At 39.3% G+C, this 17184-nt stretch overlaps 1 protein-coding gene across 3 annotated transcripts in view; it reads left to right on the forward strand.

Annotated features, from left to right (window-relative positions):
- Positions 1-8867, forward strand: part of qdpra (quinoid dihydropteridine reductase a) — an 82918-nt gene extending 74051 nt beyond the window's left edge. The window contains exons 2-8 of one of the 3 annotated variants that reach the window (XM_077531179.1): positions 3071-3212; positions 3346-3438; positions 4048-4144; positions 4782-4922; positions 6042-6150; positions 7682-7765; positions 8500-8867. In XM_077531179.1, coding sequence (XP_077387305.1) covers positions 3129-3212; positions 3346-3438; positions 4048-4144; positions 4782-4922; positions 6042-6150; positions 7682-7765; positions 8500-8602 — 711 coding nt within the window. In that variant the 5' untranslated portion in view covers positions 3071-3128 and the 3' untranslated portion in view covers positions 8603-8867. Of the gene's footprint in view, positions 1-3013; positions 3213-3345; positions 3439-4047; positions 4145-4781; positions 4923-6041; positions 6151-7681; positions 7766-8499 lie in introns of those variants that run through there. The other 2 variants (XM_077531178.1, XM_077531180.1) reach the window with 2 other exon arrangements.
- The last annotated feature ends 8317 nt before the right edge of the window (positions 8868-17184 follow it).

Genomic DNA, 17184 nt, shown 5'->3' on the forward strand with positions numbered 1-17184 from the left:
GCGATTACCGATATATTGCTCACGTAATAAATCCATGATAACCTAAGATAAAACTAATCATAAAATAATATAAATAAAATAAAATAATATAACTAAATAATAAATACAAATAAAATAATAAAATAATACATATCAATAAATAATAATAAAATACAAAAATAATTCAGAATAAAAATAATATAAATAAATATAAATACATAATATATAAATATATATAAAAATATAAATAAAAAAGTATTATAATAAAGCATAAAAATAAATAATAATAAGATCATGAGTCTTCTTCACCTGAAGACTTGGGTCCATTTCCCCGCTACTCTTATGAGGCTCTCCCCGTAGTGGCCCGCTAAGTAATTGCTCAATAAGCCATGAACAATGGCGCCGTTATAGTGGCTGTATATTACCTACAAATATCGCGTTACTTGTTTAGACGTATCGATAATCTATCTAGAGACAAGGTATCACGATTTATCGCAACAGTCGATATATCGTCACACTCCTAATCACTGATATCAGCTCTACTTAGTGGGATTTGAACTAAACCTTGCATATCACAGACAATAATGATGGTTGATATGAAATTATGGCATTGCTAATATTTGGATAAATACAAATCTTCCCATCACGGTTACAAATTTATGTCCATCCATCCATTCATCCATCCACTACTGGCCCTATATTTACAGTACTTTCCAGATTCATACTGTTATTGCCCCAGTATTTGTTTGATTCCAAATGTTGCAATCACTGAGAGTGGTTATGTATTGACTTAATATCGGCTCAATATCAGTACCAAATCTTGCTGTATCGCATGCCTTATAGCGGATCTGTACCGTATCACAGGTCAGATCTGGCCCACCTAATTATTTAATGTGGCATGCAAAATCAAACAAGTGTGTTTACTTCATGTTTCAAGCTAAATGTATTTATTTTCATTTAGGCAGAAATCCCTGCCGAAACTGCAATTTTGTCCACCCTCGCCTTTCAACAGTTTTACAAGTATTTATTTTCACTCAATCCCCTTTTAACATAAATTGGACAAATATTGTCTAGTATAATATTTGCTTGCCACCACTTTCCGTGACTTCTGATTTCAAATTCAATTTGTTGTTAAAAAAAAAAAAAGTAATATTAAACTTTGTATGTTTTCATACAGCCCTCTGAGAAAAAAACAACTACCATGTGGCCTGCAAAGAAAATAAATTTGACACCACTACTCTAAAACCACAATAACAAACAAAAAGGAGATTTTTTACACCGGTCTTGCGATTGTATCTCATTATATTGTGTAAGTGTACCTAATGCTGAGGCAGGTGTCACCACTCCGACGACAAGGGGCATAACAAGAAGTCTGCTGCTGTCGTCATTAATCCAGACTTGGGCTTCTCGTTGAGGGCGGCGGCGGGGCTAATTTGATGTTTGTTGACAAGAGGATGGCGGCAACATGTCACCCGTGTCTCCGCGCCTCCTTGCAGGTGCAGCCAGGAGACAATAATGAATGTCTCGTCTCCGGATCGCTGCCTCCTATTCCCCCCTCATCTTCTCTGTCGGAGAAAACAGCACAACCTCGAAAACAAACGGTCCCTGGGGAGGCATAATTCCCAATATACAAGTGGGAAATGTTGGTTCGCAGCTGCCATTTTGTTTTAACGATTAGGATTGCATTAGCCTCTGAAAACGTGGTCGCTCCACTATGTCGTGCTTTAAAGATGATTAGTTGTTCCACAACATTATGTGCTTAAATGAAAATTAGCTTTCCAGTAGACTCTCAAACTATACATGTGGTTGCACCACAATGTTGAGCTCCTCAGTGATGACTGGGCACTCCAGAATGTTGTGTGCTTCAAAGATGACTGCTCACTCTACAATGTTGTGTGCTTCACCAAAGATTTTGGGAGAATCTCACATGTGCACGTGATTGCTCCATAATGTTATCACTCCACAGTGTTGTTTGTAAAACGACAATTAGCGTTTTGGTTGAATCGCATCATGTGGTGGTCTATAATATTGTGCGCTTTAACAGCAGGACATCTATGTATAATGTACGTTCTTTTGCATTCACAGCAGTGTGCTTATACATGTCAGTGTAAATGTGATACACACCAGAGCCTTGCATGCACAATGTTGTGTATTATTCATGTGGGTGGCATGTAGCATTGAGACAGTGCAGATAATGACAACAATGATGCTGCTCTCTGCTGTGTCATCAGCATCTCACCAGCACTGTGCAGTGCCCGCTGAATGGAAATGAGATTGTCTGCACAGTTGCACAAGTAAAAAATAAATAAATAAATACTCCCAGGTTTTTATGGATCACTAAAAATCAAAATACATTTGATGGTTTTATCCAATAAATTCATTCAGGTAAATACCTCAAGTAATTTTTATCTGATCAATGCTTGATTATAAATCACAATATAAAACACACCTGTTAGTGTTATGCAGAGTATTGAAACTAGACCCAAATTAAATTTTATTCCCAGGATTACGTATGACGATTGTAAACCAGAAAACCTGGGGAATTACGATGTCAGTGAACGCGTCATCGAATCCACTCTACCAACCTGTTTCTCAACTGGAGACACTTTAATCTGTCCTTTTATCTACAAACCAGTTTATCTTGCTGAATTGTGACTTGGTGCCACTCAAGTCAATAATGATCATTCTTCTCAAATTCTCGCCAGGATTAATTTTGCATTCTTCTCAATTTCGTAGTACTCGTACAGCGGAAAAAATGTCGTAAGTGAGGGATTACGGTGTTTACTTGCACCCACTTGTTGTAAAGGGAGACATCCGTTGCCTGAGCTGGGATATCTAAAACGCCTCTTGATCTTTCTACTCGGTAGCACTCTAGTAAATGATAAAAAAAAAAATTCTCTTACCATCGTTTGATTACTAGCTTGATATAAAACGACTCTTCAGTTTTGTACATACTTACACGGTAATCGTAAAGCGGACACTGAGAATGAAGTGCAAAATTACAGGTTGTCACGAACGCATCCTAAATTCTGCTCCACCAACCTGTTGCTCGCCACGGGAGCCGCCTCCTTCCGCTTTGCCTCCTCGCCGGCTGCCTGCCTGCCTGCCTCGGCTCGGCTCACTCCCTGGCTGCTCCACCCGGCGGAAGCATGGCTGCTAACAAAGTGATAGTTTACGGCGGAAGAGGCGCGCTGGGCTCCAAGTGTGTCCAGCATTTCAAATCCCAGGGATGGGTGAGTGAGTGGACGCATGCTAACTGAACATGCTAACTGAACATGCTAACTTAGCTAAGTAGAGAGCTAGCCGGTGATTGGTGGAGTTAGAATGAATATGAATGAAAGCGCTTTCCTGCTTTTAACTTAATAGTGGGTTGCCAGTATCGACATGGGTGCTAACGAGGAGGCCAACGAGAACATCCTTGTCAAGTTGACGGACTCCTTCTGCGAGCAGGCTGGCCAGGTAAAGTGATGGCAGGCAGTTGAGCGGGGAGGCGATTCTTTCGAGTGACTTGTATAAAAATATCACGTGATGCTATTAAATTACTTATATCTGGTATAACACGTTTAGTTTGGTTTGGGAGTGTTGCGTTAAGTTACCGGCATGAGCGTCTGTGTTTTAACTGGTGTTGCGTTCAAGTCACCGGCGGAAATTTGTGTCATCTTGCGTTCAAATTAGAAGCGTTTAGTTTTCTAATATTTATTTATTTATTTTTTATTTATTTATTTTGCCTGTTCAGGCGAGAACAAAAGGCTGCTTTTTCAAATGTCAGGCAGACAGTGAGCAATGTTTGTTCCTACTACTAACAAATCATACCATTAAAACCTACTTATTTTTGGCTCATTACTCCTAAATTCCTAATACAGTGTATGGTTGTGTATTTGTACTGATCAACTACTGGTAGTGAATTTACTGCTTAGATTTTTTTTAAAGATCCTTTGTTCTTAAGCTGCCTTGTGACCACAAGACATCAGCTGATACTAACCACTCCTCCACCCCCATTTAGCCCCTAGAGTTCATCATATGTTTTTGATGTCTTAAAAAAAGTTTCTTACTCTTACTTTTTCATAGGTGACATCAGATGTCGGCAAGTTGCTCGGAGAGCAGAAGGTGGACGCCATTTTGTGCGTGGCCGGCGGATGGGCGGGAGGCAACTGCAGTTCCAAAGGTAAGAAAGAGGACACGTATTGCTTTGAACAAGCAAAACTGAAACCAAATGAAGTCTGGTTTGTAAATTTTGTGAATTTTTGGACATATTAAAACATTCACATGACATTTTCCCACAAATTAATGATGGAACCCACATGTCTGTCATCGGTTTTGGTCAAGAATTACAGAAAACTTATTACACCAACCTGACAGGCCAAGCACTGGAGCCAATCAACAATGCATTTTTCCATGACAAATGGTAGAATTGGTCAAACTTTGATGCCATTTTCTGCCCATATTACCTGGCATAGGCTAAAAAACTTTTAAATGTAGCATCACCAATCTGTCTAGGATTCCTGCTTCCGATTGTGACTCATTTGAACAAATTACCTCAGAGAAGTTCTGCGAAGTATGATCCCACAGAATGGCTACTTTGAATCAAAATGAACAATTTCCTGTTCAATTTTGGGCATGGGGTCTAAAGGCTTTTTTGTGTGTGCTATTATAGACACGTTCACCCAATCTTAATTAGTGAAACTGGCGTTGGTAACTCTTATTTCCAGCTTTCTCTACAATACAAACATTTTACTAGCATACACCTTAGAGATTTCCTGTGTCTATCAGGGCATCATAATTGTGTGTTTTTTGCTCTATAGACATGTACAAGAACACAGATCTAATGTGGAAACAGAGCGTGTGGACCTCCACCATCTCCAGCCACCTGGCGGCCGTGCACCTGAAGCCAGGAGGTCTGTTGACATTGGCGGGGGCCAAAGCCGCTCTGTCGGGGACCGGAGGTGAGATGTACTCTTGTGTTGTTTGTGCGCGTTTACTATTCTCATCCACGTGAGCCTATTGATCTGCGTGTTGTTGTCCGGCTTGTCAATACAGATGATGCGTGTAAATAGAAAGCACCGCAGGGAATCGACTCACTTATCAGAAGATGCGCCGATAAAATGGATCTGAGCAAGAGGGAAAAAATGGACAATTCTGTGCTTGGTAAACAGAAAGTCGATGCTCTGATAGGCCCGTTTGTCCATCAGCCGGCGCGCTGACCTGGCCGCGACCCAATCGCCTCGCTTCGATCACTGGCAAAGCGAGGCCGAGTCAATATTTAGAAAGTAGCTGGCCCGGAGTTCATGTGGGGAGACTGTACTGCAAACTTTTTAGATGTAGAGTAATCCTTTGATCTTTATAAAATAATGCATTATGGATTTGTATGACATTAAAAAGCACTCTGCCTACATTCGTAGGCTGTCAAGTGCATGCCAAAGCAGCAAGTGGCACTGGGATTGAACCGCTCGTTATTTTAGCCAATTAGAAGCCCGAAGATATTCATTTCAGAAAAAGCACAAAAACAGTGATTAGAAAAATAAAAACATGTTGACTGATGCTGATTTATAGTTGATCTGATTAAAAAAAATACACTGCTTATAAAACTTAAACATTGTAATTAACAATAAAAAATATATACTTTTTAGTCACGTTACCATGGCAACTCCATGGTCACGTTATTTACACCGTGGACACCATTTGGCTATTGGACATTAACACAAATTGTGCTGTAAGAACAAACAAGCTCATTAGGTCATTGTCAATCGTGCAAGGGGATCGAACCTGCGTCCGCACACCCAGCCTAACCTCAATTTGGCATCCATTTTAGCTCATTTCATGTATGGAACAAACTTGAAGGAGAACTTCCCTCGCTCCCAGTGGTCCTTTTATTTTTTTTATTTTTTTTATTTTTTTTAATTATTATTGGCGTGCCACCAGACTGCGCCAAAGAGGGAATTCTTGAGATTCTTTACAAAGCCACTTTATATCGCAGGGGGTTGTTTAGTGCAGCCAGATGCCGAAGCTACAAAACATTCTCACCCAACTACTCTTGTTACCTATTTCCTCCATTGACCCGAAAGGCATGATGGGGTACGGGATGGCCAAGGCTGCTGTGCACCAGCTGTGTCGGAGTCTGGCAGGCAAAAACAGCGGGATGCCTTCCGGGGCCGCCGCGGTGGCCATCTTGCCGTAAGTCCTCAAACTGCTGCATTCCTCTGCTTGTCAAGCCAACTTTGTGCTTTCCATTTTTATTAGAATTGACAAGCCAAATAGTTTACTGTGGAGCACAAGCTGTTGCTCGCCAAAAAAAGCAGCACCTACTAAGCCATGAAAACCTATAAATTCAAGTTTACCTTTTTATTTTGTTTCATCTTTCACTTGGTGGAATTGTATTGTGCTACTGACATTGTTACTCCAAAATTGTGTTAAATGAAGGCCTCTCCCTCTAGATAGAGATATGAATATAATTTAATTTGAATTATAATAACTCAAGAAACAAGAAAGATTATGAATTTACAGTCTTAAAAAAAAAAGAAAAATTGTATATTAAAAAATACAAATATTGAAAAGAAAAAAAAACATGAAAAGATATCACTTAAAAACAATTCTAATGTATTTCAATGACCTTTTAAATGAACAAGCCATTTTCTTTTCACATTTACAAAGACGGACACTGTTGTGCTGTTATTAGCCATGTTCAACATGCGTCACAGATGGACAGATAAGCAGTGAGGCAAAGATAAGCAGCAGACAATCATCATAAATTCAGATGCAAATGGAAGATTCCCTGCTGGGTCTCATTGAGCTGAATGGTGTCCTTTTGCACAATCATCATGGCAATCTGAAATGTTTCTTTTTTTCCCATCCATTTGGTTGCCCTTTCCAGCAACAGCAGCGGCGGCGGCAGGATGCTGAAGGGAAGCTGCCTGTCACATCTGTTTTGCATTAGCCCAATGACTTGCATTTCTGCTGCTTTTCATCCCCCACACACCAACTTTCAGTCACATGATTGATGCTGCCTGGCATCATGAGGCAAAGCATGTGGCTCCCTTTGTGGCAGCCTTTTTGTATTCCTCTCCGCCCACAGCATTAGGCACACCTGCACAATGCAATGAGACCCTAAATTTGGCTTTTACAAAGATGATGTGCACACCTTAAATTAAAAAGGGATAATTGACTCATTGAACAATTTTCAGCAGTGAAAAGTTAATATTTTGTCCAGAATGAATTTGATAACTTCATTATTTTTCATGTGTAATTAATACCTTTTAAAAAGTAATTTTTCTACTTGCGATTGGCTGGAGGGGTGTAAACACTTTCTTTCCACAGAAACGGCCCGCTGTTTACAAAACAAACACAAAATGGAAAAATACAGGCTGGGGGTGTGGGGGTTTAGGACAAAATCACCCCCACACGTTATGAAAAGCCCATATCTATAAATTGAGAAGTAGTTTGTTTGTTTAAATCCTGTATTTAAAAAGTCCATTTTCCTGAGTGAAACCGGCAGACAGCCCCTTTAAAGAACTGTTCATATCTCAGAATTTTTTATTTTTTATTTAAATGTTTAATTCCTATTGCTTTTTATAGTACGCCTTTCTCCGCTTTCTCCACTCGTTTCAACCATTGTATATTTGCACAAAGCGATGCTCATTATGAGTCATGGCCAGACGCTTCTGCTGCTGCTCGCCCTGATTGTCATCTGCCTCCGTTTTCTCAACAGGGTTACCTTGGATACGCCCATGAACAGGAAGTTCATGCCAGACGGCGATTTTGGCACGTGGACCCCTCTAGAATATGTTGCAGAGTGAGTACGACTTTATTAGATTAGATTACCACGACCATCCACCACACTTTATACGTAGCTATCTAGAATCCATTAATCCAGGCACAGTTATAGTTTTATTGTGCAATGTTTAAAAACTTTTTATACTTGTATGATTGTTTTAAAATTTAAATCGGATGCAAAATACGATACAATTAAGGTGATTATTATTACTTAATTATTTTATTTTTTAATGGCATCGGTTTACTGTTGAAATGAGAACAAATGCAGATGCATTTAGACAGATCCCAAATGCGTGAAAAACCGCACCAGAGTGCCTGGGGAATTAGATTGAGATTAGTGGAGGGTCCTAGGGATGCAGATAGAAAATAATCTGTCCGGCGGGGGAAATGAAAAGCGATGGCGATCGTTTCAACATTGTCTCTTTTATTTTTTTTGTTAGCACAATGACCTTGCAATAATAATTCCTGGTATGGTGCATTTGTGAGCACTGAAAGAGTTTGCATTTATTGCCTCATGTTCGTTTCTCAGGTGGGCTACAGCAACATTGTCCATAGCTTCATTTCAGTCAGGGCTTGTTTAATGATCCAAAAATGTCCAAAATGAAAGTAAATTTACATAAACATTGGTTACATACCATTATTATTGTTATGATGATGATGTGTATGTATGTGTAGACTCCAAGACAAAATACACATTCGAAGGTGTTTGCCACCACGTTTTTAACCTCTCCTCTTGTCCTTCCCCCGCTTCAGAACGTTCTTCAAGTGGGCCACGGGCGCCGACAGGCCGGCGTCGGGCAGCCTGATACAGCTGCTCACCTCCGGCGGGAAAACTCAGGCCGTGGCGGCGCCGTAGAGGACGGACAGATAGGCCGCAGTGGCGGCATTGCCGTCGAGGGAAGAATGGAAGATAAGGACGGAGTGGAGATAGTGAGGAGGATCAGGAGGTGATGGAGTTTGAAGGCAAGAGGGGGTGGGGCGAAAAAAAGGAGAGGGGAAAGAGTTCAGTGTTACGTGAAGGAGAACAGTGCCATCTAGTTGTGGATGTCAATATTAAGATGTGCTTGTCAACAACTTAATTACAAAATAAATAAAATAAAAGAACCAATGTGGTGTTCAAAGATGGGTTTTATTGGTGTAAAAAGAGAACAAGCGATGGGCCAAAATATTAGGTACCAAGCTAATGAGATCCAGTGAAACAAATAATAATAATAATAATGCTCACTTTTGAGCGGCATTAATTTAGATTTGTGTTACTGTGGTAATATTTTGGATGCACTACATCAACACACAGGAAGGTGTTCCTAATATTTTGACCCTCAGGTCACTCACTATACATGCGGTAACTAAAACATTAAATGTGACGGCTTCAACTACCATAAATTGCTTATATTTGAATGAAAATCAATGTCAAATATTAATAAATCATCTGCTCTCCGACTGTCAAACAAAATAAAGAAAATAAATGAACATTCTTACAACTTATATGTCTCAGAAAATTGGAATATTGTGATAAAGTTCTTTATTTTCTGTAATGCAATTAAATAAGCAAAAATGTCATACATTCTGGATTCATTACAAATCAACTGAAATATTGCAAGCCTTTTATTTTTTTAATATTGCTGGTTATGGTTTACAGCTTAAGAAAACTCAAATATCCTATCTCAAAATATGAGAATATTTCCTCAGACAGCAGCAAATTTAAAACAACAAAAGGCTTGCAATATTTCAGTTGATTTGTAATGAATCCAGAATGTATGGGATTTTTGCCCATTTAATTGCATTACAGAAAATAAAGGACTTTATCACAATATTCTGATTGTCTGAGACAGTCCTGTATTTTATCATTTCCACAGACTGAAAGGTGTTTATATATTAATTTGAGGTAACCCAAGTATTACATCTAACAGCTAAAACTTCCATAGGTAATACATATTTTAATACAAATAAAATGAATAAACACTAAATTATTTGCTCTCACTGGCGATCATGTTGCAATAAAAAATAATTACTGCATACAGAACCTTTTGAATTACCCAAATATCTTATTGAAAAATACACATTTACCTTTCCAAAGACATTTTTCATTTTTTCATTTTTCAGTACAGGTGTACCTAATGAAGTATCCTTTGAGTTGAGTCTGATTTGTTTTTGTTTTCTTGACAGGAAAAGCACCTAGCATGCAATATATTTCCCTCCACCAGATGGCAGTGTTTAACAAGGGTCCCGTTGGACACGCGCACGCCTGCATGCACGCCTGTGTTTGCTGCTTGGGCATAAAAATAATTTACACACTGCTCTTAGCTCGCCTCCCTCTCACCTTGGCGAATGCAAATGCGCGCTTGCATCCATTCCATGACCAATAGATTATTTCAGCGAGCCTGTTTTCAGTTGTGTGCACAACAGCAGCTCGTATATTCAGCAGCGGCAGCAGCAGCGGTGTGCAGGCGAGTGCTCATAAACAGGCGGAGTGTTAAACTCTTGCTGTTTCTCGTCGACGGCGTGCTGCCGTTGGGAGCGCACGCGTGGCTGTTGACAAGCTCGCCGCGATAAATCACCAGCCGCTGAGGATTAATAGGAAGAAGCAAAAGCGGGGCCCGGCTCCCTGGAGGAGCTGATATGTATTTATTCGAGGTGGCGGGATCATTCACAGGCGTGAGCGCCGCCTCCCATGATGCTTTGCTGCATGCACCCAGTCAATCAGTTGTGGGTGTACGTCACTGACAACGGAGTGGTGGGGGCGATGAAGTTGACCCTGAGGTTTTATGTCTTTGTTTTCGAGGCAGGACGGTGCCTTTGTGGAAGGGGATGCTCAAACTGCTGGGTCAAAAGTAACCCAACTTGCTTATTGGGTTGAGGATTTGACCCTGCACGTTAGGTCAAGATTTTGATGCACGGTATGGGTTTCCAGTTTGCATCTCCAGGCAGTCTGCCAAATCCAATCTGTTGGATTGAGATAATTAACCCAACCTTTGGTCAAAGTAACCAAATCTGCTCAGGCCAACACTCAATTAAAAATATAAAAGAATTAAAAACAAACAAACAATAGAACAGCTGAACTTTATTTGGGGTGAGTCAGAGGCACTTTAATTGTAGAAAGTCTGTGCTGCTGACTCCCATTTAACACAAGTTTGAATGCCATTGGGTAATTTGAGAATTTTTTTCTTCCCCTCTCTAAAAGATTTTTTTTTCCCCCACTTGAGTTTTAAATGTGATAGTTCACAAGTTGGAAATGGTTTTAAAAGATTTATATTTGTTGCCTTTTTTTAAATTGTATTTGTATTTATCTTATGAACAAAAATCTAGTACTATATTTACATATACAGGGGTGTGTAGACTTTTTATACTCAGTATATCTTCTACACTGAAGGCGAGGCCTGGGCAATGTGGCCTTGAAGTTGAAGTAAAATGACAGTTAGGAATGTAACAAGACTGAGAACAATCTCTGGAGAAATTGCATGGGAATGCTGAAAGCTGAACGCTAATAGCTGAATGCTATGATTTGAATGTATGTGGAAAGTTTCTGAAGTAAATTGAGAGATAAATTATGAAATTATGGCCTCCTAATTACTGGACAATGCACTTTACCAAGTGTGCTACCAAGCAGTATCAGACAGCTGGTAATGTTGGTAAGTTATATGTACGGAAGTGGGCGTGGAAAGTGATACTTGGAAGAAGTTTGATATCTGTCCCATTGAAAATGAATGGGGAAAGTTGATATTGAATGTTAAATTGGGCAAATACTGTGAGTAATGTGGAATCAGATGAAATATATGCCGGGAGGTGTGAATTTTTTAGGCTAGTTGAAATTTGAACAATGTAAATTGGAAGTATTATGTGGGAGTTGTTACGCGGCAAAAAAGTGTGGAGAATAAAAATCACAATAACATTGGTGCTGAAGCATTCACACAACTACGGTTCTACGAGTCCCGAACGACCGCCAGGTGGCACTGCTGAAAACAACACGGGTGGAATTCCGTACTGTTTTCAGCACTGCCACTTGATGATGGGGAGGGACGAACCATTTCTTTTCCAAATCCTATTTCCAATTCTAGTCGTTTTTTCCCACGTCAACAAAGAGAAAACACAAGTAATGACAATATTAATGTTCAAAACTTGGAGAAAAGTAACCTTGCTAGGTAATAACATTTTTAATTGTGTTATTGTATAATAAGCTAGCTACTCTTAATATGTAATGTCATGATTTGACCTTCAAATGTGATCTCTGCTTTCTTTTTTTCTTTTTTTTAATTTTCATTTTTACAACCACCCCAATGAAATCATCCACAAAGTCAAAACAAAACATCAACATGTGGAAAATATGAACGTGACCTCCTTTTCATTCAGGTGCATACATGAAAGCATATACAGGAGATTGCGTTTCACACTTAGCCTTATTGGCGGTGGGGGGGTCGAGGCTCTCTGATTCGGTCGGCCCGCTCATGATTCATTGTGTGTGTCAACCACGAGGGCCCCCCCGCAAATACCCACGAGCCCCCCAGCCCCTTAACTGACGTGAATTTGTTGATTAAAACCTTGCATTGTGTGTGTGCAACTGTGCACGGGGTTGAAGGTGCAGACTGTATACGTGAATGCTGCACCTGACCACTGTTGTTCATATGCATGCCTCGTTTCCTTATCAGCGCTGAGAATTGCAATCCGCTAATCTGACAACGATTGTGAGATAATCAGCATTCCGTTACAATTAAGAACCCCGTGGAATTACCTGCATTTTGGCATAAATTGCTCGTAAAATGTGATCTCATCTTCTTGAAGTTTGGTTTTGTTTGATTTGTTTGTGTGCAGTTCAAACAATATGACATGCTCTAAAAAGCCAAACATAGTAATACATTATAACAATCAGAAAATAATCATGGTAAGAAAAAAACATAACCATGTGTCGGTATACTAGGGATGTAACGATAACGGCATTATCGTGATATTGCAATATTAAAACTGCCGCAATATATCATCGTCGTCGTGTCACAATATTAAAAGCAGCACATGTGTTAAAAGTCTGGTTGATTTCCATCTGTGCAGTTATAGCACCCTCTGGTGGCTATTTTTTTTAGTTCAGTTTAATTTTCACAAGGTATGTTTTGGCCCTTCTATGTTTAAAATCCACGCTAAGGGTCAAATAAAGGGAACATAATATGCTTGTGAACCGAGTCAATATGTGGAGGAACTCAATATGCTTGTATTAGAAAGTAAGTGCCTCAATATTCAGTGTTTGATAGAGATTGTAGGTGTTTATATGCATTTCTGTAATGTACAAAAGCACAATATTATGTTTTTTAATTATTTTTTAATTTTTTTTCTTTATTTTTTTTTCACTATTGTGACTTTTTGTATCGCCAACCTCCCCACAATATCGTGATAATTATCATATTGTGATGTTTCAATTGTTACATCCCTAATGTATACCAGTGGCAATAAAGCTCAACATGTGCAACTCAAAAAAATAGTGGGAAGAAAACGTATTAAATCCCGCCCCCATCTTCCATCAACAGACACAGCATTCATGCAAATTCCGCTTCCCAAATATTTAAATTACCTCCTTTCAAGTATGACTGGCCAATAGCACGTTTAGAAAAAATGAAACATTACATACAGATACTACAGTACTATCTGAATAATAATTTGTACAATTTTAGAATACAAGATGTTGTGACAATAATTCAATACCAAACATAAGTAACACAAATATTATATATCAATATGGTAAAGTATCATCAATACCCACAAAGTAATGGAATGGAACATAACATAAGTCATAACAATTAGCAGTCTGCTTAAAATAATACTACATGAGCAATTCTACGTGTTTAATTGGATAGACCACATCCAAGTGTGGTGAGACTCACTGGAAGGTGTTGGTTAGCGCAAACCTTGGAGTTTGTCTACTCTCAAGGAGCATACAAAAAAAAAAAAAAAAGCTCTGAGAGAAACCTTTAAACAGAAATGCCGAACTGGATGTCACGGAGGAAGCGACTGCTGTCCAAAATAACATCGCTGCAGGTTGGAAGTTTGCAAACGAGTGCCTGGATGTTCTTCAGCTCTGCCGGCAATAAACAGACAAAGCCAAAGGTTGAGTTGCTCGGAACGAACAAATAAAACTCATCTCAGCTAAAATATCATTGTGTGTTGGGTTTGCCTTGCTAACTCGGGGCTGGGACGCGTTGCTCATTGATGGAGAAATTAAATTGATTAAGTATCTGCCGAATCCTGAGTGTGCATGCTTTGAATGGGAAATCTTGGCAATATTTTTTTTTACTTGTTTGTCACCTTTAAAAAGGTTAAAATACATATCATAAAACACATATTGGGGTCGATATGTGTTTTATATGTACATTTCAGGTTGAAATTGTTTTAATATTTTCTTTACAATATGTTCTATGCAGCCTCATTAATCTAAACAGAGCATTTACATTAATATTGTGTTTGTAGAATATGAGTTATACAGTGAAGTCTAGCCGTTTTTATCCAACTCGGGGCGGCCATTTTGTCACTTGCTGTCAACTGAAAATGACATCACAGTTGCTCGGGGCTCAAGTAACGACCAATCACGGCTCACCAGTTTCCTGAAGCTGAGCTGTGATCGGTCGCTACATGCTCAGTGCTCAAGTGACGACCAATTGCAGCGCACCTGTTTTATGAAGGTGAGTTGTGATTGGTCGTTACCTGAGCCTTGAGCAAGTTGGCGACTGTGATGTCATCTTAAGTCCACAGCAAGTGCCAAAATGGCCGCCTGGGCTAGATTTGACTGTTTGACTCATATTGCACAAAATGCAAAATTAATAATCACAATACTGTGGGGGCACATAGAGAATATTATTGTCTGGAAAATTTTGGGGTTGACTTCCAGTGGGAAATGATTAATACATACTTTTTTTGTTTTTTTAATTTAGTTATTTTATAGCAGTTTTGTTGTTCAGGACAATTTGAAGGACTTGTTGAAGGTAAAGTGCACAATTTGTCTTTTCCATGTGTGCAAAATAACTTAATGTTTTGTGTGTTTGTGCGTGCGTGTGTGACAAGAGGTGCCCTGCATGTGGAAGCCATCGAGGTGCACGTGGAAGGTGAGGCCAGATGGTTGTGGTTATCCCTCGGCGGCGGTTCGCGTGTAACCCGAGCTTGCAGGGGAAGGACCTCTCCGCCTCCCGAGGACCAGACGCCACATGTGTTGCGTGAGAGTACCGTAAGTCAACCGCCCCCAAAAAAGCCCAGGAACCCCTCCACCCGCTTTTTAAGCTTCCTGGCATCCCTACTTCTTCTGTGTTGTTTTTCTTGTTGGTTAACCGTAGGTACATACGAGCGTATCAGAGGTGAGCCATCCCTGCTTGTTGTTGTGTTCAGGTCAGCAGATCTCATTCAAAGACAACTTTAATAAGAAGTTGTTGTGATGATATTAAGTAACAGATAACAAATGGTGGAGCCCTACAAATCAGGGTTACCTGAAAAAAAAAAAAGTATCTAGTTACTGATAGATTTAAAGTAACTTAGCTTTACTTTATTTTGAAAGGAGCTAAATTGGATTACAAGTTCCACATTAGATGACAACATTCAGGTGCCTCAACATATATATTGAGATTTTTTGCTATTTTTGTGCTTGGGCCCCTGATACTGTGTACATTATTACATTACAATTACCCCCACCATGTTTCTTTTTACTTGGAAAAAAAATGATAAACGCACAGTGACTTGGATACGTGACTATTTTAATAATAACACCAAAAAGAAGTCATCCTACTTGAATGATAACGGTTAATAATAATTTAAAAAAAAGTCAGCATTGTAGTGGTTAGCACTTCTGCCTCGCAGTTGTGAGGTTGTGGGTTTGAATCCATCAATCATCCTACCCCACCGGTTACACAAGGTCGAGGACAAGAACGATAAAACAAATTGCACCAATCTGATCGGCTGGGTCGGGATTAGACGATATTTAAGCATTTTATGAAAAATCCTTAATTGGCTGTCTTAATTTGCCCGATCGATCAATGACGTCATTGATCAGCTCTGCGAAATAAGACGTTTCAATTGCCGTCATTTATATGCGTATTTTCAGTATTTGCCAGTCCCTACCCATGTGAATGGCGGCAGTAGAGTACAGAGTAAACATAAGTTATAGATGTATTGCTCCATCTTCTGATCGAATTTATTGTCTTTCTTTTTTTTCAAACTCGATTGCTGATCGGTCATAAAATCTTGTGTAGGTCTAATAGACAGTAGGATTCTTTTTGGATTCAATTCCACTATAACCATTTACAACATTAAATAATTCCTTCCTCATACAATAATGTCCACTTGCCCCTAATTGAGCAAATAAACGTTATATATATAATAAGGACAGTTGCCTAAAGTACTGTACAACATTTTTAGACTGATTTTGAACCGGCACCATTTGGACAAAAGTACTGTGACACGCCTTTTAAGTCATTAATCAAGGGGCTTAATTTTTTGGGTACTACAATATTGTTTTCTTTTGGTTGGGACGTGGTTATTCCCTTATTGACCTCCAGATGGCACAAAAGCCACAAGTCAAGTGACGCCGTGGCGTGGCGGCAGCATAATTAAAAATTCGAGTGATAAGTTTGTGATTTAATTAAATGGCCCTGAAGCCAGCGACTGGCAGCGCAAGGTCGGCATGGATTGTGGAATATGTTTTTTTTTTTTTTTTTTTTTTTCCACCCCCACTGCTCTCTTTCCCCAAGAAAGGCAACATCAGGTTGGGAGTCTCTCAAGTTCAAGGCAGCATGAGATGTGCAGTGCGAGAGAGAGAAATCCATGTGAATGAATAAATAATGCACGTGCTGAAGAGGAGGAGGAGCCGCTCGCTCGCTCCACATCGTCCTTCGGTGCACGCTGTGCGTGTTCATGCATGCAACCAAAAGTTTCACTCAACAGAGGCAACATTTTAAAAAAAACCCAAAAACAAACAAAACTTATTTGTGTCACTTGCAGCCGAGTACAATGACATAAATGCACACAATCGGTGACAAATTTGGTTACTCAACTGCAGATGGTGAGGTCTTAAGTAGCATTTTTGTAATGGTCATGGTTCGAGGATTTAAAAAAATATATTATCTGCTGTTATTTATTGAAAAATTGACCTACTTTATGCTTTTTTATGCACATCTTAAACTAGGAAAGTGATACCTTGAGAAACGAGTGACCAACCCGTTTTTCAAGATACAAGTTTTTTATTTTTTTGTTTTGACTTGAAATTTGAAATAGAAGCTTGTGTAGTGGTAGCGAACTCATTTCAACTCACTTCACAACAAGCAGCAGTTCTGGCAGATAGTAAACAACTTTTTTTTATTTTTTCCGGAACGAGAGCTTCAAGCGGTTTATTGCCACTCCCAGTTGAACTTTACTGTCTTCTGAACATAAAATAAAGAGAATTGCACATCCTATATTTAAAAAAAACCCCAATAACCC

The sequence above is a fragment of the Festucalex cinctus genome, chromosome 9 (genome assembly GCF_051991245.1).
Source record: "Festucalex cinctus isolate MCC-2025b chromosome 9, RoL_Fcin_1.0, whole genome shotgun sequence".
In the NCBI taxonomy this organism is placed as follows: Eukaryota; Metazoa; Chordata; class Actinopteri; order Syngnathiformes; family Syngnathidae; genus Festucalex; species Festucalex cinctus.